Here is a 27,487-nt window from a genome sequence, read left to right as displayed (position 1 = left end):
TTCTTTTTACAATAAGGGTGTGAGGCACTGGGACAGGTTACTCAGAGAGGTGGTGGATGTGCCATCCTGGAGACACTCAAGGTCAGACTGGATGGTGCTCTGAGCCCCTCATGGAGCTGTAGGTGCCTCTTTACTGTAGGGGAATTGGACCAGATGGCCTTTAAAGGTCCCTTCCAATACAAGCAATTCATTGATTCTGTGATGTGTCCAGGAATAGAATTATGGCAGTGGAAGAGGTAAAGCATTTTGCTACTAGCATAAGAATGCATAATATATATTTTCCTATCCTGTATAGAGCTTTGATTCTGTACAGCTAATTGTGATGTTCCTTACATGTGTCATATATAGATTTAAGATTTCCTTTTTTTCCCTTGTATGTATTTATTCATAGACTTGGGGCCTATAAGTCTTGACTGGTTTGAAGAGCTCAGCTCAGAAGCACCCCCGTATGAGCCTAAGCTGTTAGGAGAACCTGAGGGTCCCATTGGTTGGTTTGATCAAACTTTTAAAACTCCAAAGGCAAAATCCTCTACGGACAGCCAGCTGGCATCAACTCCACTGATTTTTAAAGAACAGATTACAATGCCACCTTTTTCCTCTCCTGGAAAAGAATTGGATCAGAAAAAAATGGAAACAAGTGAGTAAATTTTTACCTGCTAACTATTCGTACCTATCCTTATTAGACAGAAAGATGAATCTTTTCTAAGGAGATATATGCAGGATTGTGTGTAAGAATTTTTTATGTAGAAGAATGTCTAACCCTTCCCCTGTAGTGTTTCGTTTGTACATCTGCTGTGTCTGTGTCCTCCTAGCAATAAGATGAGATTTTCTAAATAGGTTACAGATGAACACAAGTCTCTGCTTGTGGTTGAATTTGTCCTTAGACTCTAAAGCAGAGCCCTCAAAGGTGTAGAACCATCTCAGCATTCAAATATAACTTTGCTTCCATAGAACAGTTACCCTTCTTATTTCTCTTGTTTTTGAGCTTGTGCTCAGCTTAGCTGGGACCGCATTTCTTCTAACTTTAGCTATGCAAACTTCTGTACTATTTTAAGTCCCTAGTGAATTACTGGTAGCATTTCACAAGATAGAAACAAAGGAGCCCTGCGGTGGTTCTGTTTTACAGCAGACAATTGTTTAAGCTCCTCTGTAAAGTGAAGACTGTTACTGAAGTTTCTGTGGTTACCCATGTCTGGCCCGAGGTCTTATTCTCTGTTTTCTTGGTTAGTCAAGTGGCTCATGTGCCTCTGTTTCCTTGTGAAAATGAGAGCATGGATGAGGTGAGGTCTGATACTGGGGTGCAGACCTGCAGTGAGTACAGGCTCAAGAACTCGGGAGTAGAGAGGAATGCAGAAATCTAATTTCTGAGAAGGAAATCCACTGGCATTTTCTCACTGGAAACTGTTTTGAGTGGATGCTCATTCATGCAAGAAGCTCGCTGTCAGGGGTGTTCTGCTACTTTGCTGGGCATACTTTCTCTTTTACCTGGGGATGCGTGTAAGTAGCATCTGTTGCCAGAATCAAGAAGAAAATCAAGAGATGTTATGTCTTAAGTAAATTTGAGAGAGGTCAATGATGATGCATGTTTGGATGCACTTAGTCCACTTAGTGCACTTGGATGTAAGGGTAGCTTCTGCAGTGATACAAAATGCACAGTACAGTGTAGCATGCTGACATTGAATATGTAGCTTGAATAATGTCTTGGAAATACACTGAAACAAATCTTAGCAAATTAATAAAGTGACAGAATGAATTATTTCTGATGGTACATATAATTTTGGCGGAAATGTGGTGAGCTCTGTTAGGATATAGAATTTGGATATGTTCAAAGCACTGGAGGAGAGCATGGCGTTAGGTGTGGGTTTTGTACTAAAATCATATTTTATGTAATTTTTTAAAGCTTATCTTCAAAATTGAAACTGTTACTGCAAGATTGTGTTGCAAGATTATTATGTTTTACGTTGTAGGCAGAGAGAATTTGCAAAGTCCAAATATGGCAGGAAGAAAAACAGATCAAGAAAATCAAATACTTGCTTCTCCTCATGGTATCTGCCACAACTACACTGCTGCGAGGTATGCTAAATTAATCAATGCGGGTGTAGGATCCAGATAAACTGGATTTTAAGCAAAAAACACTTTAAAACTGCTGCATTTTTCTGCTAACCTTCTTCAGAGTGGTGAATAATCTCACGTATCTTGTATGTTCATGGTACTTGTAGGTTGCTGAACAAATGGAAAATAAAAAGCTAGCTAATTCTGAAGACTTCTTTGCTTTTAGGAGATCTTCCAATTATTTTTCTACTCCTTTGTAGCTGCCATGTGACAGTTATTGACAGTATTTCAGCTTTCCAGACCCTTTATGTCCAGTGCAAGAGCTAAGAATTGTGATGCATCACGTGCTTCTACAGTAGTAGCTTGTAAAACCGTGTTAACTGTATTTGATCCTTTGTGGAATGTTTTGGTAATAGCCTTGGGTTTGTTTTTTTTTTTTTACACTTAAATGCATATTTTTCAGATTCATCTTCTGAAGGCTCTTGTGTTGATTATAAAGAACAGTTGAAATAACTACTTAATTAAAATAAATTAATTGGGAGAGTTTCCATACTTCTGTACAGCATGTTAAGACGTTCATAATTCTACTGAAGTCTACCATATTGTTTATCAAACAAATATCATTGAAAATGAATGTGTTTCACAAAGGAGGCATTTTGCTGTTTGACATAAATTCAGTAGGGTTTAAAATTCTGAAATTCTGACTGGTAGTTAGAAGAAATCTGTTATTTAGTCAGAGAAGTAGCTGTGGTTGTAAAGAAAAGAAATATCAGAGGCAGTAATGTACATAATGTCTGCTATGAACATTTACTATTATTTTCAGAAATTGATACATTGAATTTATTTCTTATTTTGCAGTCCAGCTATTTTTAGGAATACTTGCAGAACACCGCAGAAAAGTAATATACCTGGTTTGTATTTTCATTTTTTCATTCTACAAACTGTCTGATATCTGTAGATACGTCTTCATTTCTTAGGTTGAACTTGTCCTCATTATGTAATGTTTTTTAGGACCATATGGAAGCTTGTTTTGCACACCAAAATTTTTAGAGGTAAATATTTCATCCCTGTACTTTGTTTTCTTTTTGTGGAGTGTTATGTTTAGAATTCTCCATAGAAATAAAATTTTAAAATGTATTTCTAGATCCGAACTCCAAAACGTATTTGTGAAAGTTTGGGAGCAGAAGTGGATCCAGAAATGTCCTGGACAAGTTCTTTAGCTACTCCTCCTACACTTGGTGCGACAGTGATAATAGGTAACTCTGAAAATGAACAGTTGCAAAGGAATAAAAACTTCAGGTTTTGACACTTCATTATTATTGTTTTTTCAACTCTTGCAGTGATGCTTTGTGGGTAACTGTAAATAATGCATCCTTAAATAGAAGAAATGAAATTAAATGTATCCTTGCTTTGAAGATGTTTTCTTCTCATGTGTGAGGATTTAGGGGATCTAAATTTAGAAATAATAGAGCGAAGCATGGAAAGATGATTGGATAGTGATTCCTTGTGTTTCTTCCACCAAAAAACTAGAAAACTGTTAAGTTAAATGAATATGTTATTAAGTGTAAGGTTGCAGCTTGTTGAGTAAACTTCTCAGCAGCCATGCTGGCTTTGGCATTTTGAGGCCAAACCATTGTATTGGTGCAGGTAGGCAGGCTGAGATGCTGATCCAGTTGAAGACTGTATTTCCTAGATTATTCAGACTGGATAATTCCTGGACCTTATTTCCTGTACAGCTGCACAAACAGCTGTGCCAGTGTAACTGAGCTGATAGCAGCTTAAGTGTCACTAACAGTGATGTCAAACATAAAGGCTTGACTTAAAGTGTTGTTGTAAGTGGAATTTCTTTAGCATGAAATTCCAAAATGAAATTTGGAATATTGGCAGTGCTTTTTTTGGTTACTGTTAAATTATAACTGTATGAAGTATATAAACTATACAAACTTGTAAAGCATTTGCATGCAAAGCATCTAAAACATACTAGGAGTGCATGTCAAAACTGGAGATCATCTCTGTTAGCAGGATCTGGGTGTTGCTCTTAGCTGGGTATTTGTGACTTCTGAATGATGCGACTTGAAGGACTGGGGGAAGCACCCATAGTTTAATAGTTTAATTCTTCTAGGAAATGAGTTCTGCTTTGAACTCTCCTCATTTTCTCATTTCCCAGATGAGCGCAATTATTTTATAGTCATGAAGTCAATTTTGTGCCACCTGTTACCTGTAAAAGGAAAACTAATTTGGCTGCTACAAAAGAGGAGTTCAATTTATTAATCTTAATACCATAGAGAGCCTAGATGCCATGTCTGTGAAAGGTGTTATTTCAAGACACTGCACTTAAATTATCTTAAAAGTAGCATTCTCGTTCCCCATTTGTAATGCAGTTGAAAAGATATTACTGTTCTTGTGGGTGGAAATGGAGAGGAAAAAAGAAGTCCTGGTAACAGCTTGAAGATCTCAAACAGATCCTGTGACAGGAAAAAAGATGAGGGAGTGATACCATGAATAACTGCTGGAAAGGGGAATGGCAGCAGTAGTGGGCTCTTAGTGGTAGACTGATACGCCTACATGGCAGCAACCAGATCATATGACTTGGGGTGTTTTAGGCTGTTAAAAATGCACACACTGTTCCTCAGACTCACCTTTAGGATGTTGTAGTTAGATCTTCTAATTAGTTTTATTAGTTTTTTTTTTGTTTACAGATTTAAGGTACATTTAAAATAATCAAATGAAAACCATCCCAAATGAACTGTATTTCATTATGCTCAATAAAATCACTTAGGAGCAAATGAATTGACTTCTCTGTCTTTCTTCTAAAGCTAGAGAGAATGATTCTATTTCTGGAGCAAAGCAACAGGATGAAAGAGCTGAGATAGTAAGTAGTTTTTAAGAGCTATGCTATTCCTTAATTTCAGTTAAGCTCTTTAGTTGTATGCTTGCATTCCTTGAGCCAAGAACAATAATTCTGTCATTTTTACTCTAGGTCTTACTATCTGGCTATTCTGGCTATTTTTAAAAGTTACTGGTCACTGAAGTAAGCTTGCAAAACATAGCTATAGATTGTATTTTCACAAATACCCCCTTTGAGGAATATTTATTACATGCCGATTATCTGAGGGTTTACTTGTTCCACTTTATTCCCCTCCTGTCAAAGTTTTGAGTTATTACTTGATTTAAGTTGTCCAGTAAGTTCTTGTGCTCAACCCCTATACTAAGAGTTAAAATTGAGGCTTCATTTCAGTCCTTTGATGCTGTTACGTACGGGACAGTTCCCGCTTAACTGTAGTTTTATATGTAAAAGCTGAATGATTATTGAGACTGAAAACCAGGAATGTTACTACTGGGATTTCATTCTTAATACCTGAAACTTCACAGATAATATTTTTAACAGCAAAACCACCACACAAAAAGTGGCTCTTCTGTTTCTTTTTGAGAGGCTTGCTTACTGTGTGCTGGTGAACCCATTCACTGCCCCATGTGACTCTGTGTTGATTACAGAAGGAAAGCTGGTTTGCATTGAAGATGGAGATCATCTGCTCTCTTATTTGCAAGAAGTATAACTGTAAAAACACTACTTTTCATTGTAAGAAATGCAAAATTATTTAGAAATTGCAGTTGTTTATAGCTGCGTGTTTTACTGTTTGTGTCACTGATACATAGGGTATATAAACATATGTTCCATGTCATGTTTGGCTGTATCTTTGGTTTGCAGGTTTTCCATAACTTTTTATCTAAAAATGGTGAATATACTACAAAGAATGATACAAGTCTGCTGTCCATACCGGAGACAGTAAAACTAAATGCTAAAGATGACATAAAAGATCTTGGTAAGCATTGGTGTTTTATTGCTATTACTCAATGTATTGTGAAGGAATGCTGAGGTTAAATTATGTAGTATGTCTTGAAATGACCACGTAGCTTACTTCTCTGCCAGCTGTCTGCTCCCACTTCGTGAATTGGCTTGCCTTTGTGAATTTAATGTGGCCATTTAAAAAACAGAACAACAATTTCTGTTAAGTCCACTAATCAAATTAGATTGCAATGCGTTTGGGTGAAAACCAGATTTGTATTGTTATAAGTGAAGGTGTAAGACCATATGGGAAAGCCGAGAGAGAAAAAAGGCGCAGGCTCAAGGGGGAGCAAGACTACTACCTATGCCTATTAAGTAGGTTTAGTGTAATTACGAAATTTCACCTCAATCCTCATTTTTCTGTGGTGAGTTTGGGTTTTTTTATTTTTGCCATATCCTTTGTATACTCATTTCATCTATTAATAGATCTATTAAAAGCATGACAAAACCTTATGAAAAAAGAATGTTGTTATTGTTTAACAAATGCAGAATATATATAGGCAAAGAAAAAGAAGTTTTGATTTTATGTTCTCAGAACATTAGTGAACAAGTGAAAATCTATGCTCTGGTTTGAGCTTTTTGGTTATTTTGAGAAACAGAAGGGAAGAATATTAACAGAAATTTATTAATCATGTGTGGATGTAAAAGGATGTTGTAGAGATTGACACAGGCTATGTGGGATGATGTATCCTTGGGATTGTCATCTCTTCTCCTTATTTGAATTGAAGGGAATGCCACAAAAGCATTGTTTGACAAGTGTAAAGAATTGTGAAATAATTAGTTTGACATTTGACAAGAATGTCTGAGAATTGTAAAATCACCAAGGTTGGAAAAGACCTACAAGATCATCCAGTCCAACTGTCTGTCTATTACCAATAGTTCTCTCTAAACCATGTCCCTCAACACAACATCCAAACATTCCTTGGGCACTTCCACGGAATGCTGGGGTCAGAAAGCATTGAGGCTTGCAGAGCGATACCAGTGCTGCTGGTTTTATAGTGTAGATTCAAGCTGGTTAAGGGAAACAAAGGGATTAGGAGAAATGGGTTGAGTGCTGTGTTTATAAGGATTCAAACTTGGACAGTTCTGACAATCATTCATTGTGTTACTCCAGAGCAGAAATGTTCCCAGACTCTAATGTTTTAAAGCTTTTCTTTTTTTTTTTTTTTTTTTTTATTTTTTTTTTTTTTCAGTAGAGGTATTAAGAAAAGAGATTAAATAGTTATTGCTTAGTTATGACATCAACTGAGGGGAAAAAAGACAAATTCTGTTTTTCAGTCCTAGTTTTAGAGGTTACTTGTTTTCCTGACACATCAGTAAGCTTAGAAGTCAAAATGAACTTCCCTGGTTTTGTTGTGTTGGTGGGATTTTTTGTGTGTTGTTTTTTTATCTTTCACTCCATGGCATCAGAATATTCAGTGTATAATGAGTATCTTCATAATTTTTCAAATATTTCTGGCTTTCTTCTCCTGTTAAAGGTAATAGCTCCTGTTTAAGTTAAAAGTAGTACAAATGGGCAGGGTTGGAATATTCTCACAATTGCAGGACAGAAGGATGTGAACACAGAATTTACTCCAGGGGAATGCATCTTAATAAGGGAAAAGAACTCTTCTACCTTCAATCTGTAGCATTTACAGTTTCTTCTTTTTGAGTTTTTGTTTAGATAACTTCTGTGACTCAGGCAAAAAAGTAGAAAGTAAAGAGTATAGGCAACTTTATGAGATGTGTTGAGAGAGGTGGTTTTATGCATAGAGCAGAGGGCATGAAACCATCATTGCTGTGTACTACGGTTAGCTGCATGTGTGTAAAAAGTATTGAGAAATGATCTGTGGATTTCCTAGTGGGAAATCTTTCAGACAGTAATGTGTTTAACAGTTAGAGTAGATAAATAGTTCTGAATTACAGTTTCATATTGGAGACTTTCACCACGCCACTACCGCTGTCTTCAGGCAGTCGGGGCATCTGTACATACATGATTTGCGTCCTGTCTCCTCCCTTAACAGCTGCTATTAAGGAGTAACCTGTTTTTAAAGACATACATTTAATCTTTCCAAATTGAATCCTGAGTTGAATAAAGGTAATGACCATAAAATTGAATACTGTATTTACCTGTAAAAACACAATACTAGTCTTAAGTTATTTCCTGAAATGTAATTTTTTTTCTCCCCATTTTCTCTATTTTCAACTATTTAGAGTTGGAGATGTTAGATGGTATATTTGGTGAGATGAATAGCTTTGAGGATTCGTTCAACTTGCCTGCTGAATCCAGTGGAACTCTTCTGCTCTTGCCACGTGCTCTGGATGCGATAGAGAAATGTGAAATAAAAATAGATGAAGCACAAGGAAAGGATGATGTTCTTTCTGAACAACGTATGAGAAGAAAGACTGCCATTTCACAGGAAGTGAAAGCTGCTAACTTGTCTGAAAAAAGCTGCTGTGTTGAAGTGAAGGATTCTGTATTCCAGAACACTGATGAAGATATTGTAGATAGTAAAGACAGCAGCTTAATAGGGCATGAAAAAGAATTGGAGTATCTTAGGATTGCAGGAAACTTGCAAGATAATAGAACACAGAAATCATCTGTGAATGAGAAGCTCATGAAAGATGTGCTGTCTTCATCAAACCAGTGGTCTCAACTGAACTTGTCTGATCTTGATGTAACTCATCTGGAAACATCTATGTGTAGTTCTCCACAGTCTGACTTACATAGAGAGAAAGGTTTAGAAGAGAAGTCAGAACTAATGACCAAGGATGATGTTGTAGAGACATCTTTACTGAATACTGGAGACTTGAAAAATGCACAGGAGCTCTCAAGTGCCAGTTTATCAGAAAATTGCAGTGATACGGAAATATCTAAAAACATCCCAATGACAGAAATAACTCCTGTAAAACCTTTGTGTGCAAGTCCAAAGTTAGTAAAAGGATGTGCACATGAGGGGGTGTGTAAAATGAACTTTTTAAACTGTAGTTCTTTTTTAATTGAAAGTACAAATGTCATGGAGTATTCTGTAGTCTACAACAGCACCTTTTCCACACATTTAAAAGCAACTTCGAAATCTGTGGTAACTGATGTTTTTTCTCACCCTCTTATATGCAGCGCTGCATCTCCAGATAATTGCAGTGACCTACATTTAACAAATAGTGAAAATGCTCTTAGAAAATCTAGCTTTAAAAGCCTAAATATGTTATCCAGATTGAGGAAGAAATCCAAGAGATTTATTTATACAATAAATAATACATTAGTGTATCAGGAAGAAAATGTGCAGAAAGAAGTAACCTCTGAATCACCTGCTAATCCTTTGTTAACACGTTTGGAATCTGATTTACATGAATTTAAAGGTTGTCAGGTGGCCACAGGTGTTAATCAAGGTATGTTATTAAGCTTTTGCATATTTTTGGAGGATTCTCCATTTACTAAATACCTTTTCTGTAAATACTTTACTTAAAATTGTGTAAAACCTTGTATTTGTGATAAAGTAGATCTGCAACTATTTTGTTAACCAGGGTATGAATTGATCTGTCATAGTGACAGAAGAGCATAAATGTTTTCAAGTTTTTCAATAGTCTGGTGCTAATTTACTGTTTTCACCTCAGGTTATCTTCTGCAATAGAAACTTTCAGAGTGAGCCAGTATTCTAATGAAGCACATCAATTATGTTTGTCAATGCTGTTCAGACATCCGAAGTGTCAAGGGCTATCCTGTCTCTCGATGATCTCTTAGATGTTATAAACAGAATGTTAAAGTTTGTTTTGTTTTGTTTTTTTTCCTATAAGCAGGGGATTTAAGATTGTTTATCTGTTTCTTCTGGAAGCACAAAATATTAATATACATACGTACATACTTAATGAAAGCCAGGACATACTCTGATCTTTAGAAGTTGTTACTCTTAGTAGAAAAATTGCTTAAAATTAGGAACTGAAGCACCATTTTGTAAAGTTTGAAACAAATCCTTGTGTTGAGACACAAGGAATGGAAGCCCTTCTCTTCAAATTTCATTACAAGTAATTATTTATTTCATGCTGGCATTAACTATAGCCTTTTTGTTACTGGCTACCAGAACAAAATTAGGTGAGACAGATCATAAATCCTTTCAAGGCGTTCACATTTGAAAAGGAAAGTGTTACTTATGGTACCAGTGTTAAGCATATATAGAAATGATCATATAGGCCAATATTGTATGACAATTTGAATTTGCATTTGTTTGAATAAATGAGAGCTAGTTTAATGTATCTTTTCTCTTTCTTGTAGACTGCTTGCTTTCGGCTAAGAGACAATCAAATATCAAAGAAAATAATTTCAACACTCCTACTACGGAGATAGATGCAATGGATAACTCATCTGATAATTCTGTCAACAATAGGCTGAAACAACAAGAGCTGAGTGACTCGGGGAAAAATGCAAGAGAGTATCAACCTGCTACTTCATTTAAATGCTTAGAAGCATCTCATACTCAGAGTGAAGACACAACAGATTGTTTAAAGAGTGGAAGAATTTCAGATATAAAACATAAGGTACTAACTTCAGCGTATCTAATGGCAAGAAGGTGTTCCAGAGTGTTTCCTGAAGACTGTTGCTTAAAGAAAGGCAAGAATGATCCATATATCAGTCCTAATATGAACAGTCAAACTGCTGTACCTCAGAGCCCTATAGGACAGCCTCCACAGTCCTTTCCTAGTTGTAGCGATTGCTTGAGTGATATACACCATGGCACTGCGTTTGTGGCAAACAGCAAGTTCAGTAATACTTTGAGTCAGATCAAGTTTGGCATGAACAGAGTCGGTGGTAACTCTTGCAATAAAATATCAGCTGATAAAAGGCATGCTACAGATCAACTGTCAGCTGAATATAGGGAAATAGTTGCACCTTTGGAAATAAACTGCTTAGAAAACAATAGTACTGGCTTAAAACAACGGGGGAAAGAAGATGTAGCTGAAAATCAAGAAACATTCTCTATGAAGAACAGTGAAAACTCTCAAGCAGCTGCTTGGAATAATAAATCTGTAGAGGTTGCTGAAGAATTCTTGGATTGTATAGATAATTCTTTGAATGAAGTAATTTCTGAAGAAGATAGACAATTAGCACCTGTGTGCTTCAACACAAAGCCAATTGAAAACCTAGAACATAAAGGGAAATCATCAGGAGATCTTCACACATGCAGTTCAAGTCTAAGGTTTGGTGGCTTCCAGACTGCTTCCAATAAGCAGATTAAATTCTCTGAAAGCAGCATAGCAAAAGGCAAAATGCTGTTCAAAGATATTGAAAATGAATGCTTTGAAGCCTCTTCCATGGAAAGAGTCAGACATTTTTCAAATCAAGTTCAAAAGGAGAATATATTTTCCTCAGATTTGGAAAGCAAAAAAGGCAGTACTTCATCTGGTTTGCAGACAAGGTGTACACAGTATATTCCATGTAAGGTTGATTTATGTAAAAACTCGCTTAGAAATAAACTATCCGTGCAAGAACCAACTCAGTCTTTGACAGCAAGCCAAGAAGCTGAAATTGCTGAACTTTCTAATATCTTGGAAGAAACGGGTAGCCAGTTTGAATTCACACAATTTAGAAAGCAAAGTAACATGATACAAAGTCATGTTCAGCAATTTGGAGCAACAAATGTGGAAAATGCTTCTGAAGCAGGGGAAGATACTAATTTCTATAGCACTTTTAAATCTGAAAATCATGTAATAAATGACGAGTATTGCAGTAAGTTGAAAAATGAAAATGAATGTAAAATGGTAGAATATGAAAAAGAAAACACAGTGGTTTTCCATAAAAATAAGAAAAAAATTACTTCTAGTAACTTGGACAGAAATAAAAGTGGAATATCCAACCATGAGAGCTGTCTGGTACCTTTACAGGCCAGTTTTTCTAATTTTGTAGGATTTACTTCAGCTGGAGGTAAAAAATAAATATTTCGAAGGCAGCTTTGACCAGGTCTGCAGAGCTTTTCAAGGACTTGGATGATGATAGCTTTTTGTTTAAATCTTCTGAAACTAATACCGGATGCTGCAATTCAGATGGGCATGTGTCTTCTAATGGGAATTTTATCAGATGCCAGACAAAAGAAGATGAAGGAGGTATACTTTGTGTTCCAAACATAAGAAGCATAGGTCCCATTTCCCACCATTCAGAATATGTGGAAGATATTAGTACCCCATGTAAGGAAAGTACAGAAAACTGGACAGAAATATTAAGTGATAATGAAAATGTTGATTTCAGTTGTACTAATGCTAGATATTCTGCTTCTGGAATGAGGAACAATCCATCATCCTTTAAAAAACCTCATCAGAACTGTAAAAATTCTGATCAGTTTCTGAATCGAGAAGACAGCCATGTTGAAGGTTGTTTGCAAGAAGACACTTCATATCTGATGTGTCTAGGTGATAATACTAACAGCACAGAAGAACGTGGTTTAAGTGTTTCAGATGAAATGGGAAACCTGTCCCCTAATCAGAAAGAAGACAAAAAGCAGGAAGATGAACACTTACTGCTAAACTGTCAAGCTGCAGATACTGATGCTGTATCCATTTCTGACTCATCTTTGTGTAGTTCTCTACGTGATCTCAATGTACAATGTGGGGAAAGAGATACAGATGTTTCAGAGAACTCTAGTAAACAAAAGACAAATAGTGTCAACGTGGAAGGAGAAGACTCCACAAATAAGAACCCGTTAGTGAGTGAAAGTGGGATTAAAATAGGCTCTTACCAACATCATCAAGTACCTTCTGAGCAAGAGATGGATGTTGAAAAAAACGAAGTTAAAGGAACATATCTGACTGGTTTCCATACTGCTAGTGGCAAGAAAATAACAATTGCTGATGGATTTTTGGCTAAAGCTGAACAGTTTTTTTCAGAAAATAATGTTGACTTAGGAAAAGATGATAATGACTATTTTGAGGACTGCTTAAGGAAATGTAATAAAAGCTGTGTTAAAGACCGTGGCTTATATATGGATGGTGTTGCTCAACGTGATGCAGATGTACTTAATTTTAAAGATAAGCTTATTTCTGAAGAACCTGGGGACCAACGAAAGCAGGCAATAGAGGGGAGTCCCATTAAACAAGCTATTAATCATGACAGCATTAAAGTGGGTGCATTTATTAATGTGGATGAAGAATGTGAAAGAAATTTGGCAGCTCCTTGTGCAAATAAGGAATCTTATGTCAGACCTGGAAAGTCAGAATCTCTTCCTGGACATGGGAGCAATTCTTTAAGTAGAACTCTTTTGTTTGAAGATAGAAAATTGTTGGCAGAAAGAGATGTGCAACACTCTGCAGAAAAGAGGGATAATTCAGAAAGCAAACCTGACTTTCGTCTGAAGTGTGCTACATCTCTGCATTTCACAAAGGTGTCGAGTGACCTTGCAGATATTCCTGTGCCTGGTGGTATTATTAAGACTGTATCTGCTGAGGATAGTTGCAAATCGAGTCAGTCCCTCCTCTTGATTCATGGTAGTGTTCCAAAAAGTTCCTCACCTTATCTGAACTGTGGCACTAAAGAGATTGGCTTAAAACGTTTAAATGAACCTTGTTCTAATACAGACTGCTTCACAAATACTGCAGATAATGCTCACCAAGAACAGCCTGAAGTCGATCTTCCTGAAGATGGGACTAATTTAACCTGGTTACAAGAAACATCACTTAATGCTGAAAGTCAAAAGAGTGATCTGAAACAAATGTTCAGTACAGCAAAAGGTAAAGCAGTCTCTGTTTCAGAAAGTGCATTATCAAGCATCAGACAAATGTTTCAAACAGGCTGTGATGAACATGTAAAATCTGAAATTGAGACTAAATCAGGAACTAATCAAGCAGAAATTGCTGGAAGTTCATCTTTCAGCATTCATGCTGGGGGCCCTGGTTTTGCTACATTTTTAGACCCTACAAAAAGTGAGATGAATTTGGCTGCATCTCCTTTTATTAATGGAAATGGGCATCTTATTGAAAACAATCGCCAAGGTGCAAACACATCTGCAGATGCAGATTCTGTTCAAGATTTTCAGATGCAATGCTTTGAGCAGAAGAGTAAGCCTTTAGGACACTTGTCTGTGCCTAATAAGCAGAGGGAGCAGTCAGGTCCTTCTGGCAACCTTGGATTTTTCAGTACAGCAAGTGGGAAGCCTGTGCAACTATCAGAAGCGTCGCTAAAAAAGGCTAGACAGCTCTTTTCTGAAATGGAAGGTAGCCATTCACCAGAGCTACAAGATGCACTTTTGCTTGAAGATGTTGAAAAATCCAGAAACAGTGATGAAATATTTCCTAGAGAAATGCAGCTAGCACTGCCAAGAGGGAAGGAGAATGCCAGCACTGATAAGATTTCAAGTCCTGCTTTGGGGTTCAGCACTGCTAGTGGAAAGCAAGTGACCATTTCTGAAAGTGCCTATCGGAAAGCAAAGGCACTTTTAAAGGAAGCAGATGACTTAAGCAGTGAGCTTGGTGTTACACGTGAACTTCGTGAAATTAAAGAGAGTGGTCAACATGCAAAATATTTAACTAGTAAAGTAATTTCAGAATCCAAAACTGGAAAAAGCTGCAGTAAGGAGCTTGACTTGAGAAGCATTCACCCTGAAGAAATGAAGTCCTTTCCAAGCACTCATCGTGTCAAAATTACCGAGTATGTATCACATAATAAGAGAAACAGCCAGTCAGCACCATTTAAAAATAGCTTTGAGCAAGAAGAGACCAGACTTTTCAGAAAAGGAGAGCTGAATCTGAGGATGAAAACAGAGGCTGAATCAGATTTATGCAGCGCTACAACTAAAGCGGAAATAAACATTTTCCAAACTCCAAAAGGCTACTTGAAAACAGAGGCTGTAGAAAGTACAAAAGCTTTTATGGAAGATGATCTTTCAGATTCTAGAGTCCAGGTTCAGTCTGCACAGTCCTTCATTGGCAAAATGTCAGATAACTTTCAAAATAAGCCCTTTGGGAAGAGACACTTGGAAGAAAAAGACTCACTTGGTAGGTCTTTGTCTTATGTCTGCTTGATTCAATAATAATAGGTTGTTGTGATTTTGCATTTAGCATTGATTTTTTTTTTTTGAAGTAGGGAAGTAGGTCACCATAGACTCGTATAGGCGCACAAGCTCGGGTGCAAGTGTTGGGAAGACTAATGCAAGAGAGTGTGGGTAGGCATAAAAAGGTACATGAGAATATGTCAGGCCAACCCATCAGCCCATGCCACAGCTGAACTGTAACCTAGAGGGAACAGACCTGCTGATTAGAGAATAGTCTGACACAGGCTGCCTTATTTGGAGTCTTGAACCCATTCATGTAGCACCATACAAGTTTCTGCCTGTGCAGAAGAGAACTTTGCAAAGCATGCTGAACTAGCTCTGAATTGGAAAAGGATGTTAAAGTCATCCAAAAACTTGCTAATTTTCTTTGCTACAACTTCTTCAGTGTTTTATTTAGCAATTTAGTTAAGTTGTACAGTATTGGCAAGAAACTAAACTTAATAGAAACATCCCTGTTTTTATCCTAGGAGAGCCTCCAATTAAAAGACAGCTACTGCTTGAATTTGAGAAGATGAAGATTCCCCCCAAATCTTTCAAACCTTTGAAAAGCACTCCTGATGGTAATCCTGGCGTTCTTATGTTCTAAGCAGTAATCTCATGTTAAACTTTACCTGTAAAATTCTTTAGTTTCCAGTTAACTAACAAAGTGATTGCTTAAGTGATTCTTTTATCACTACAGTCATGAAAATTCAGGGAAACTGCTATGGCGATGTCTCTGCTGACTTGAAGTCATGTAATTAACAGCATGCCATGTGGTATCTAAATGCATTAAGCTGCACTGCTTTTGCAAGAAACCTGCTTTATTTCCATCATGGTAGGAATTCATCCAGTTTCTCCCAGAAGTAAAGCTCGCTATTACCAGCTTCAGTAGGAGGAATGTGTTTTACTCATCTGTGAATTTTCAATCAAAATTTATATCTACAGGTAAATAAGAAGGTACTGGTGATTTTATCTTATAATAGTTAGTGCAGAATATGCTTGCTGATAACTGTGCTAAGGATGCTTTTAATATTTCGTACCAGCTAATCTGGAGGCTCTGGAAAATGAAAATTATGGCTTTAAAGTTTGAGGTGATGCTCTTTGGGAGCTCATTACAATTGCTGTGTTAGGGTAGTGTGACTGGATGCTGCTTTTGCTTATGGGATAAGCTGTGTTTTTCAGGGAGCTTGTTCTTTCGAAGCACTGCGTGCTGTCACCTAGAATTCAGTAGCAGTGTGCACATAGTAAATCAGAAAGACTTGTGCAGCTAGGAATTATTGCCAAGCAGCCTGAAATGAGAGGTCTCTATTTACAGCTGCTGATTTTGAAGCCTTGGAAATGATACAGCATGTAAAATAATCCACTTTGGGTGGATTGGTTTGATGTTACAGAAGACTTCCCTTTCACATGCAGGGTGCCGTAATATTGCTGGGTAGTTCTGGGAAAATTTCTTGCATCTCATTACTGTCACTTCCATTTTTAATTGCCTCAGCCAGCTGTCCTCTAACCTAGGTAGCATTACTCATTGCAACAATTTAAAAGCATAATCTTCCTATTTCTTTCTCTAAGTGAATGACGCATCCCTTGAAGCTGCGAAGCAGTGGTGCTATATGTCTACTAATGTTACTTTTGTCAGATATTTGGTCCTGTTTTGGTCTGCCCTTTTGTTCCTTTAAGGAGGTACTTTCTACGCCTCTTTACTCAAAATGGAATTACATATGAATTTCTTTTGCAAGTGAGAATTACTACTTTAAATAAAGTACTTCAAAATATTATCTAAATTTTTAAGGAGAAAGTTGAAATGAGAGTCATACTTAAATGGTGAATGTTTTCTTTCACTGCATCAGGTACAGGGGGAAAAAAAAGAAACAATATTTTCAGTAGTTCATGGGACCACCACTGTTCTTAAACACCTTATTCCAACTCATAGACAATTTCTTAGGTACCTGATGGGTATGTAGTTACCCACAAAGCTGGCTTCCTTTTGGCAGTACAAAAGCACCAAGCATTTATAGATACCCTAGTAAGTGCAGTGACTCACCCGCATCAGTGTGCAGAAAGGATTTTGTAACTAGGCATTTGAGTCCTAAAAAGTGTCTCTTTTGAACAAATGTATTGGTTACTGCATGCTGCTAAATTTGTTCTAAGCATGAGATTAGTAAGTTTTTAGTGGAATTTGTCAGTTGCTGCCAGAGAATAATTTTATACCCTTCATACATAAATATTACCCTACGCTGCAGCAGAATCTTAACAGTGTTACTCTGGTGGAACAAATGAAAGCAGTTCTAATTTCCAGAACAGTCCTGCCTCTGGCTTCAGGAACATGTGGCATCTTGAAGCTGTGACTTGTCATCTGAAAATTCCTCCTAGAAACCCAAGGGCATCCAACCAACGGGTTTGAATTCCAGGCTGACATGATTTAGATCTGTTGGTAATAGTGAGAGAAGCACATCCTTAGAAAGTCTGAAAGAGAAGTTCTGTGCAAATGTGCCCTTTTCTATTGCAAATGTAGTTGTTTGGTTTTCTGTTGTTGATGTTTTTTAAAGTTGCTAAATGAGTTCTAAATTGAATGGGAAGCCTGCCTGGAATCAAATACATGTTAAACGTTTCCATTTCAGGAGCCTAAAACATCTTGCATGCTTACAGATGGGAGCTTTGGGAGTTCAGCTCTATGGTGATTTATCTTCTAGATCTGAGTGCAACTAGTGTGAAGAGCAACTGAGGCTTAATTAGATAGAGCCTCAGCTAATAATTGGTTTTCAATCTGCGTTTTCACTGAACCTGAAATAAAAAACGTATCAGAACTTGTGTGTGACCCCCGATGTGTTGGAATTAATTCTGCATTTACAGTTTCTTCAAATGACCACCAGTCCACTCACACTTAGTGCCTGACAAGCTGACAAGGGGAGATGCTTTTTAAATTTTTTGTGTCAAAAAACGTGGCATGTGGTTGAATGTCATCTTTCCCAAGATATCCCCCAATCAGTTGTTCTCAAGAGAGAAGAATCTTTAAGAAAAATATAAAATAAAAATCAGTCCCATGGGGCTAACCTCATGTTTTAATTTATCAGGTATATTGGACAGCATATGATTACTAACTTTTGTGCCTTGGAAATGAATTCTGCATTGATGATAGAATGTACAAGGAGCTGTCACTAGACTAGTGACAATTCTGTTAGTTTCCTTGCTTTACCCACAGTCAAATTTCTTAAGAGCCTGTAGAAGTCTTCTCTTCCAACGCCTGATTTGTTGACACTTCACTTCCATTTTTTTTTAAGCGTCGTCTTTAAAGGTCTTCCACTGGTCTGTAACAACCTGTAATATCCTTTGCTTTGTCAGGGTAATTATATTGCTTATGTCAAACAAATATTAGCAAAACAGCTTGCATCCTGAAGGAAGCTGGTCTCTGAAATGCTAAATAGAAATATTATTTCTAGTGGCAGTCAGATTATGAGACAGATCTGCACCTCATTTTTTGTCAGACTCAGTAATATTGAAGACAACTGCTTTTTTTTCTTTACGGGGTTTATATTACTAAATGTAACAAATCTGTTTAAATCCAATCTGGTAATGTCTGTGTTTGTAACACAGAATGTAGAAGAAATGTGCTGTAAATATCCATCCATGTAATGTACCACTTCAAACTTTTTTTTCTAATTACCTTACAGGCATTTTCAAAGACAGAAGAAAATTTATGTACCATGTTCCTTTAAAACCAGTAACCTGTCAACCTTTTGGGTGAGCAACTTTTAATGTATTGTAGAGTTTTTATAATGCAATGTCTTGCAAGTCCTTGTAACTTTAAAAAACATATGATAGTAATTTGAAACCCAATTTTCTTAAAGATTAATAATTTTATTTCAAAATAAACATATGAAATGACCATGCAACACATGTTGGTGCAGTAGACTGATGAGATAAGGAGCAAATTTAACACTTTTATTTTTTTTATTAGAAACAAATTAAGCATTCAATTTTTAAAAAAAATTAGAAGACTAAAACCTTGTCTTTTTATCAATATAGTGTTGACAGTTACATTACTAAATTAAGACTGTTGAAACTGACAAGCATTTTTGTCAACATGCTGAAGCCTGTATTATGTTTTCATCTGTAGGACTGCTAAGGAACGACAAGAAGTCAGGAACCCTACACTTACTCTCCCTGATCAAGACTCGAAAGGATTTAAATCTGTACCTGCCGTTTTCCAGCACTGTGCCCTAAGGCAATCTTCAAGTGGTGCTTCAGGGCTTTTTACTCCACATAAGGCCATGGCCAAGGAGAGTGAGGAAACAAGAAGTCTGTGCAAGTCAGGCAAAGCTGTTAAAACTTTTGTTCCACCCTTCAAAACCAAGCTGATGCTTTCTACAGCTGAACAAGGCAGCAGCAAGAGATGTCACTCACCAGTCACAAACAGTGTGACGGAGGAGAGGGAATTGAATCAAATCCCAGTTGAACAAAATAGTGCTGAAGCTCAGGATCACCAGTCCTGCATCCCGCATGCAGTGGTCACTGATGTAGAAAATGACAATTTAGGTATTTTCAGATTTCTGTTACTTACCTGTTGCGAATGCCAGTTATCGGAACACTGACCAAAGTTTATGCAGAACGTGGAAAATTTGTTTTCGCACACTCTGTTTCAGTAACAAGTTTTAAAATAGTTTATATTTCATTTGATATTTGATTTTATATACTTAAGATATTCTAAGGAGTCTGAAGACTAACCTTGCTATACTTTGCTCACTTTTATAGAAGCTTTATTCATTCTGCTAGTGAAAGTGTAGGCCACCGTGCAAGTGGTTGATTCAGTCTTTTCAGAGGAAACGGTTCATATTTTCAGCTGTCTGACTTTCTCTTGCTTATCTGAATCTACTTGTATGACTGCATCTCTTAATTTGATACGTACTGTAAGAGGGTTTTGATGAATTTCTTTTCTTTGCAGTTAAAAGCAACATGATGGCAAATCTCTGCTGTGCTAGAGATCTACAGGAAATGAGAATTAAAAAGAAATATAGGCAAAATATTAGCCCACAGCCAGGCAGCCTTTACGTCATTAAAACATCTGCAAGAAACAGAATCTCTTTGAAGACTGCAGTAGAAGAAGAAACACCCAGTTTTCATTCTACTGAAAAGGTATGTGTTGATGATACCTTTTCACTACGTCTTTGGAGGAGTGTGCTCCTTAAAACTAGAAAACAAAAACTCAGCATCTTTAGAATAGATACATTTAAGTGAAATGTGTATCTTCAGTTTTGAGATAAGTATTTACAGTAACTCTTAAAACAGTTGCTACAGTTTTAAAATATTTCTGCATATCCACAGCTAAGAGGTATTCCAAATAATGATCATAAACATCTCTGTAGTGTTAGAATCAAACAAGAGAAAGATCAAACAAGGAAAAACCGATGATAGTTACCAGCTTCTAATCTCTAGGAAGAGCTGTCTTAAGATAACACATGGTTAAAATTCAAGCTCACATAAGTCAATACCAAAAACCTTTCTCTTTTGGTACAGTGGTTTTTTAAAGTACAGTGTGATTTTCTGCTAAATAATTTGTATGAGTTCCTCCATTCTTCTTGGATTGGATATAAAAGGGTCATACAAAAGTTCTCAAGATCAGGGAGGTATTTCATGGGAGTTTATAGCATTACATATAAAAGATCTTAGTAGAATTCTAACTGTATTGTCATTATTTTGTCTTTTTCATTCTTTTTTTTTTTTTCAGCTTTACACATACGGTGTTTCAAAACATTGCATACAAGTTAACAGCACAAATGCAGAATCATTTCAGTTTCTCATCGAAGAATTTTTCAGTAAGGAGTATTTGTTAGCAGGAAATGGGATACAGCTTGCTGATGGAGGATGGCTGATACCTACAGATGAGGGAAAGGCTGGAAAAAAGGAATTTTACAGGTATTATTACTTATAAACTTGAGGCAAATACGGTATTTATTAGTTGTGATACTCATATCCCCTAGAAGAAGTTGAACACTCACTACTTTTTGACTGCATTTTCAGTACAACTCTTACTGGTTTAAATGAAGGTATTGTAGGTTTGTAAATTTACTGTGTAGACTAATGTAGCCTCTTCAATGAGACTCATTAATCGGGGACTTGACTGACTGAGTCTTGAATACCATCAGTGATGGCCTCTCTGGATCGCCCATGCCAGTTGATACTCATGGTTTAAAAAAGCCTTTTATCTCCAATTGGAATTTTGTGGTCTGTTTCTCCAGCTCGTCCTAGTCCCTTTAAATAGCAACTCCCTGCGTTGCCCTCCAACTTATCAATCACTTCCCCCAAATGCAGTCATCTGCAAACTTGCTGCCATCATCTGGATTATTAGTGAAGGCACTGAAAAACTTTGGTCCATTTATTAATATCAGCTCTGCAAGTTCTAGAGTTTTAGTCCTTACAGCATATTGTGGTTATTCCAAATGCCCCAAGGCACAGCTAATCTACCTACAGTTCCATTTTGCATCCTGTGGCATCTCCATGGCTTTGCTGTTCCATTGACAGCTGTGGAGCATGTAGCTATACACACTGAAGCAGTCACTTGGAGGGCAGAATATGCAGAACTTGACCTGACTTGTGGCTTGTGGTTCCTCCTCCTTTGGCAAGTGTTCTGATACCAGCAATACAGTCCCAAATCCAGCATTTTCTCCCCAGCGATGGCGTGAGTGTTGAATGTTTGGTGGACATACCTTGCTAGGTATATGCCAAAGCATTTGTACTAGATGGATAAAAGAGTGGCTGGGATGGTTGTCTGTGTGCAGTTAGTGCAGGACTCCTCACCTACCCATGAATGTTCTGGAGTTGCACTCCAGAAACTCTTAGAAAGCACTCTGGTTGTTTTTTTCTCATGTGAAAATTACTATTTTTAGGCCAACATTCTATATAAAAGATCAGGGTATCTCCTAAAGCTTAAGACTGCCCATCTCTCTTCCAACTTGATAATTTGATAGTCATACCCACTCCTTAACTTCCTGTATATTCACCTTCTAAATTGCTTCTTTTCCTCATCCAACCACAATACCATTCCTTAAAGTCTTGAGCCTTTCTGCCAGGTTGGAAGTCACTTTTTAGTTGGACTGTTCTGATCAGTTTAATGGCTTATTTGAATTGCTTGTCTAATTCCTTCTACTTCAGTGAAATCAACTTCCTAGTGACTGGCAGAGTTGGAAAAGACAGTTTTCCAAGCCAGCTAGTACAGTTCATAGTGGTACAGCTTGAAATCAATGCCATATAAAACTCTGCTTAAGCCATCGCACAACAGAGAGAAGGAAATACTTCAATAGCAATGAAATGTGTTGTTTGGGATGCAGTGAAACAAGCAAGGGACATTCCAGGGCTGAAAGAGAGTAGAGCACACCTCTGTCCTTCTGTGCTATAACTGCAGGAATGAGAGAAGGCCTGTCCCTGGAGCTATTGCTAGGCTCCAGGGTCTGTTTCAAGAATGCATGCATGTATATACATGCATGCTGCTGAAGCTTATAAGGGCAAAACAGTATTTAGACAATAACCACACCAAGCTATGGAATGTAACCTTCTTGTTTACTGTGTCATAAACATTCCTTTGTTAATCTTACCTGTGTGCATAAGCTGAACGCAGTGCTAGTGAAAAATAGGCAAAACTGACAACGGACTTCAGATTACTTTGTTAACTTTTTGTCTGCAGGGCTCTCTGTGATACTCCCGGTGTGGATCCCAAGCTAATAACAGAGGCCTGGGTTTACAATCATTATAGGTGGATTGTATGGAAACTGGCAGCCATGGAAGTGTCTTTTCCACACAAATTTGCTAACAGATGTTTGACGCCAGAAACAGTGCTGTTGCAGTTGAAATATAGGTAAGTGTGTAGAAACATATCTGGAGTTGTAATTTTGAGATTGTGTGCTTTGTAGCTCATGATATTTTATAGTCTCTATGTTGCATTTAGTATTTATCACAATGTTGGAATTGTTGAATTCATATGTGTTCGTATTACAAGTAATAGTGCATGTTCTCTGAGAATGTTTAGATAACTTCAATTTTTCTTCACTGGCACTTACTCATGTGGATTAAATAATAGTTTGCAACAATTCATTTCGTGGGAAAACGACATGATGGATTTTGTTTCCTATAATTAGTGTCACGGATCCATTTTTTGTAGGTATGACTTGGAAATCGATAAAAGTAAAAGATCAGCAATCAAAAAAATAACAGAGAGAGATGATGCAGCAGGTAAAACACTTGTGCTGTGTATTTCTAAAATCCTATCACTAAACGCTGCTTTATCTCCTGGTAATAGTAATAACAGTACGGAATGTGAAAAAGCAGCTGCAATAATTGAAGTTACTGATGGCTGGTATGGGATTAGAGCTCTTCTGGATCCACCTCTCAAAGCTTTCTTACGTAGAAGAAGGCTGACTGTTGGTCAGAAGATCATAGTGCATGGAGCAGAACTTACTGGCTCTCCAAACGGATGTACACCACTGGAAGCCCCAGATTCCCTTATGCTAAAGGTAAACCAAAGTACTAGTTCAGCTTGATTGGATATTGGATATGCTATTTACTTGAGCCGTGCTGTAAACTGGATGGGCTTTTGTAAACATAAAAGCTTTTGTCTGGATTTTAATAACCCAGTTTGTAAGACACAAGATAGTTAATGCATGCTAGTCAGTAGAGTTGGAAGAGAAGTTAATAGTATCAAATCAGTAGTATACAAGTACTTTTTTTTTTTTAAGTTATATAAGATTCTGTTCAATTTTGTTGCATGTTTTGTCAGTTTCAGCTTCCTAGTATGGTTAAGCATTAGGTTGAAGAAAATATTTATCCATCATAAATAATGTGTAAGGTTGAAGGAGAATGGGGGGTGAAAACAGTTTGTGGGAGGATGGGCTCGGGTAGGGAGGACTTAACTTGTTTGAGGGTCATCAAAGTGCTATGTGAAATTGCAGCATAAAAATGCTTCTCGTCTTATGTAAGACAATGGCATATCTCAGAGGTGCTCGTTTCCTAGATAATTAGAACTCATGAGACTTTTACTACTCGTTTAGAATTAATTTTTCAATGCAAAAAGAAGTCCTGAAATTAAAATCCTGTATGTTCAGATGTAAAAATGAGAGAAGTCAGTGTAAAAGTAGTCATTAATTTAAATGTCATAAGCTGAAGTTCCTTTCGACCCATCCATGGCAGTTCATCATTCAGCATTTAACGTGTTCAGATTGCAGCCAACAGCACGCGGAGGGCGCGGTGGTACACAAAGCTGGGATTTCATCGGAACCCCGGGCCTTTTCCTCTGCCTCTGTCATCGCTTTACAGTGAGGGTGGTGCAGTGGGCTGCATTGATGTGGTTATCCAAAGAACTTATCCTATTCAGGTATGGTACAAGTATTTGATGAATGTGACAGGTTCTATTAGATTTGTTATCTAACGGCTGGCTGCTTTCACATTCCTCAAATGTGACATAACGTGGACAGACAAAAAAGTTTAAGAAATAGTATCGTGTGTGACTGGAGAAAAATTGACTTGCGGTGTGAATGTCTTTAATTTTTCACAAGAGGTGTATCCTGTTCACTCAGAGTCTTCTGGTTCAGCTTCATAGAGCCAGAAATTACTGAATTTTATTTGTGTAATCTAAAAGGCAGAGTTTGTTTTAAAGGAGGAAAAAACATGAAGAGTTTTAGCTCTAAGTAGAAATGTGAAATATGTTGTTTTCTTTCTCTTACTAACAGACATATCTTTGCAATAAAGTTAAATGTTGTATAATCATTAGTAAGATTAGTTCTTTTTTAAATTTAGCTGGTTATATTGAGTAAGATCTATTGTTTTAAATACTACTGACATTACAGTGGGAATATTGTATAAAATAGAGTGAAGATGTTTTAGATACAATCTGACCATATTTAGAGTTTGTGTGGATAGCAGTTGGTAACTACTTGCTTTTTATAACTGTCCCAACTGCAAAAAGAAATGGGTATGGGGAGGAAAGTTGTGCTTTGTTTCTCACTGTCTCGAGAGACTGACAAGCTGATACAGATTTCTTTTAAAACACTGAGGATCTTGCTCAGTCATACCAAATTATAGAAAGATTTGGGCTGTCTCCCTTTGACTTGTGATTGCTACACCCCTTGACACAAAAACCTACTCACAGCTGTTGGACTAAATAGTGCACGAAGTATTAGGCATTCAGTTAATGAGGCACACAGTCTATTTCAATAGTTCACTGTCTCATAACAATCAGTCCTTCAGCTTTCCTTATCCTACTCTTGCTATACTCTCTTGCTGCTTCTCTGTGCCCTGGAGCTGACCTACTGCTGTCCCACCACTGATTTAGTTTGCAAAACCTGGAGTAAGAAGACAAAAACAAAAAAAACAGCCCCACCAAAAAAAAATCACCTTCAAACAGCTGTTTGTTTTTAAACAAACTAATGTGATCTGGTAGAAGATTAGGACCAGAGCCAGCGCAAGGGAGAGGAAAAGCAAAGAGGAAGACCATTTTCACCAGCAGTGACCTCCTTTTTGGCTCGAATGTCTCCTCAAACCATGCACTGAAGGCATTAAAGCATGCGAGTTTTGGTAGGATGCTAAGACAGCTGTTATCCTATGGAACCCCTTCAAGCAGAAAAAGGGCAGCTGCAGAACAGTATCACAGTTCTTTTGCAGCATCTAATCTAGCATGCTGAAGCAGTACAGTCAGTGATGAAAGACAAATCAAGTAAGATGCAGTTCTGGTATATTTTTTGAGCTCTGCGTTTGCTTTATATCTAAACGTATCTACAGGTTGAATTCAGCTATCTTCTAAATTGCATAACTGATGTCTGGTATTATAATCTATGGTTTCTTACCTGTTAAGTCACACAGATTTGACTACAACTCAGTTCTATCTATATAACTTTAAGAGAAGATTTACCAACCAATGCTATTGTTTTTTTTGTTTTCTATTTGTTATACTAAAAGAACTTATGAACTTGTTCACTTCTAAAAGCCTTTTTGCTTAACGGCGAGTATTGAAAAAAACTAAATTAGGTTAAAAATTTATTTATTTATTTATTTATTTATTTATTTATTTAATTTTGTATTTCAGTGGATGGAAAAGACATCAGCTGGCTCATATGTGTTTCGTAACAGCCGAGCTGAAGAAAGAGAAGCTGCCAAGCATGCAGAGGATCAGCAAAAGAAATTGGAAGCTCTGTTTGCAAAAATTCAAGCAGAATTTGAAAAGCAAGAAGGTAAAGCGTTCGTTATTTCAGAACATATATTAAGAACGCACAAACATTTTGGATGTTTGCAGATGAGTTTTGAGAAAATTGCAAAAACTTCTGGTGATAGAGAAATGGTGGTTGGGGTTTGGTTTCTGCAGAGGTTGTTCGTGTGTTGCATGGTTTGTTGTTGTTTTTATACTTCCTATGTCTTACAAAGCCAGCTGCGTGTTTTTTTCCTGACTTTGCAACTGCGTAGGACACTCTTTGTGAACTTACTGGTCACCAAGCTACTAAAAAAATTACCGTTGAGATAACATTTCGAAAATGGTACAAGATTGTAGAATTCATAACTCCACTTTCTTCAAAAAGCCAACAGTGTTAATGTTTTGCCTAGAGGTAGGTTCTACTAGGAATGTACCTCAATCAACTGAAGACCAAGACTGAGCACTAAGCAATTTTTCTCACAAATTTTTCTCCCCCACACTGTGGGACTGTGGAGAGATACTGAGGTCAGTGGGGTTAGTAAATGGGACAGATGTCCTGGTGAAACAGGGCATGAAAAAGCTTGAGGTATAAATGCCTTTATTGCCTCAGTCGTACTTAGCAAGATGAGCCTTAAGGTACTCCACTCTATGAAGGCCAGGGAAAGGATTGGAGCAAGGAAGATGTACCTTTGGTGAAAGAGGTTTGGTTAGAGAATACCAACCCAAGGGTCCACAGGCCCCTATGGAATGCTCACGAGTGCTGGGAGGGCTGACCAATGTTACTGTGGTGATTGGGAGAGGTGTCTGAAGGCTGGAGGAAAGCAAATGTGTCTCCAGTCTTCAAAAAGGATGGAAAGGAGTACTCAGACAACTAACTGCACGCCAGTCAACCTGACCGTGATCCCTGAGATTCTGGAAGAACTGATCTTGAAAACCATTTCCAGCCACATGAAGGGCAAAAAAGCAATTGGGAATAGTCAGCAGGGATTCACTGACCAACACGATAACCTTCTATGATGAAATGACTGGCTTTACTAGTAGAGAAGCAGGGAGCAATGGGTATTGTCTGCCTCGATTTCAGGAAGGCTTTTGATGCTGTTTCTATTAGGATCCTCCTAGAAAACTGATGAAGCATTAGGGGTGAGCAGACAATATGCAGTAGCCAGGCCCAGAGAGCAGTGATGAGTGACATGAAGTCTAGTTGGAGGCCAGTTAACTCAGTCATGTAGTTGTTGACCTCAGGGGTCAACACTGGGTACAGTCCAATTTAACATCTTTTATTGTTGATTTAGATGATGGGACGGTGTGTGCCTTCACTAGATCTGCATAAAAGGCCCTGGAGGTCTTAGCAGGCATCAAATTGAACGTGAACCAGCAATGTGCCCTAGGGGCAAATAAAGGCTAACAGAGGAGTGCTGGCCAATGGACGTG

General features: G+C 37.4%; 1 protein-coding gene across 1 annotated transcript in view; it reads left to right on the top strand.

The window, feature by feature from the left end:
- The first annotated feature begins 360 nt into the window (after positions 1 to 360).
- Positions 361 to 27,487, top strand: part of BRCA2 (BRCA2 DNA repair associated) — a 32,756-nt gene continuing 5,629 nt past the window's right edge. The window contains 19 exon segments of the mRNA XM_031552053.1: positions 361 to 637; positions 1,968 to 2,073; positions 2,911 to 2,963; positions 3,064 to 3,104; positions 3,197 to 3,308; positions 4,869 to 4,924; positions 5,762 to 5,876; positions 8,093 to 9,268; positions 10,149 to 11,801; positions 11,804 to 14,854; positions 15,378 to 15,470; positions 18,558 to 18,627; positions 19,004 to 19,422; positions 19,829 to 20,019; positions 20,612 to 20,799; positions 22,565 to 22,735; positions 23,039 to 23,390; positions 24,092 to 24,247; positions 25,955 to 26,099. Coding sequence (XP_031407913.1) covers positions 376 to 637; positions 1,968 to 2,073; positions 2,911 to 2,963; positions 3,064 to 3,104; positions 3,197 to 3,308; positions 4,869 to 4,924; positions 5,762 to 5,876; positions 8,093 to 9,268; positions 10,149 to 11,801; positions 11,804 to 14,854; positions 15,378 to 15,470; positions 18,558 to 18,627; positions 19,004 to 19,422; positions 19,829 to 20,019; positions 20,612 to 20,799; positions 22,565 to 22,735; positions 23,039 to 23,390; positions 24,092 to 24,247; positions 25,955 to 26,099 — 8,410 coding nt within the window. The 5' untranslated portion in view covers positions 361 to 375.

Source organism: Meleagris gallopavo, chromosome 1, assembly GCF_000146605.3.
Source record: "Meleagris gallopavo isolate NT-WF06-2002-E0010 breed Aviagen turkey brand Nicholas breeding stock chromosome 1, Turkey_5.1, whole genome shotgun sequence".
In the NCBI taxonomy this organism is placed as follows: domain Eukaryota; kingdom Metazoa; phylum Chordata; class Aves; order Galliformes; family Phasianidae; genus Meleagris; species Meleagris gallopavo.
This window is presented reverse-complemented; position numbering and strand designations above follow the sequence as displayed.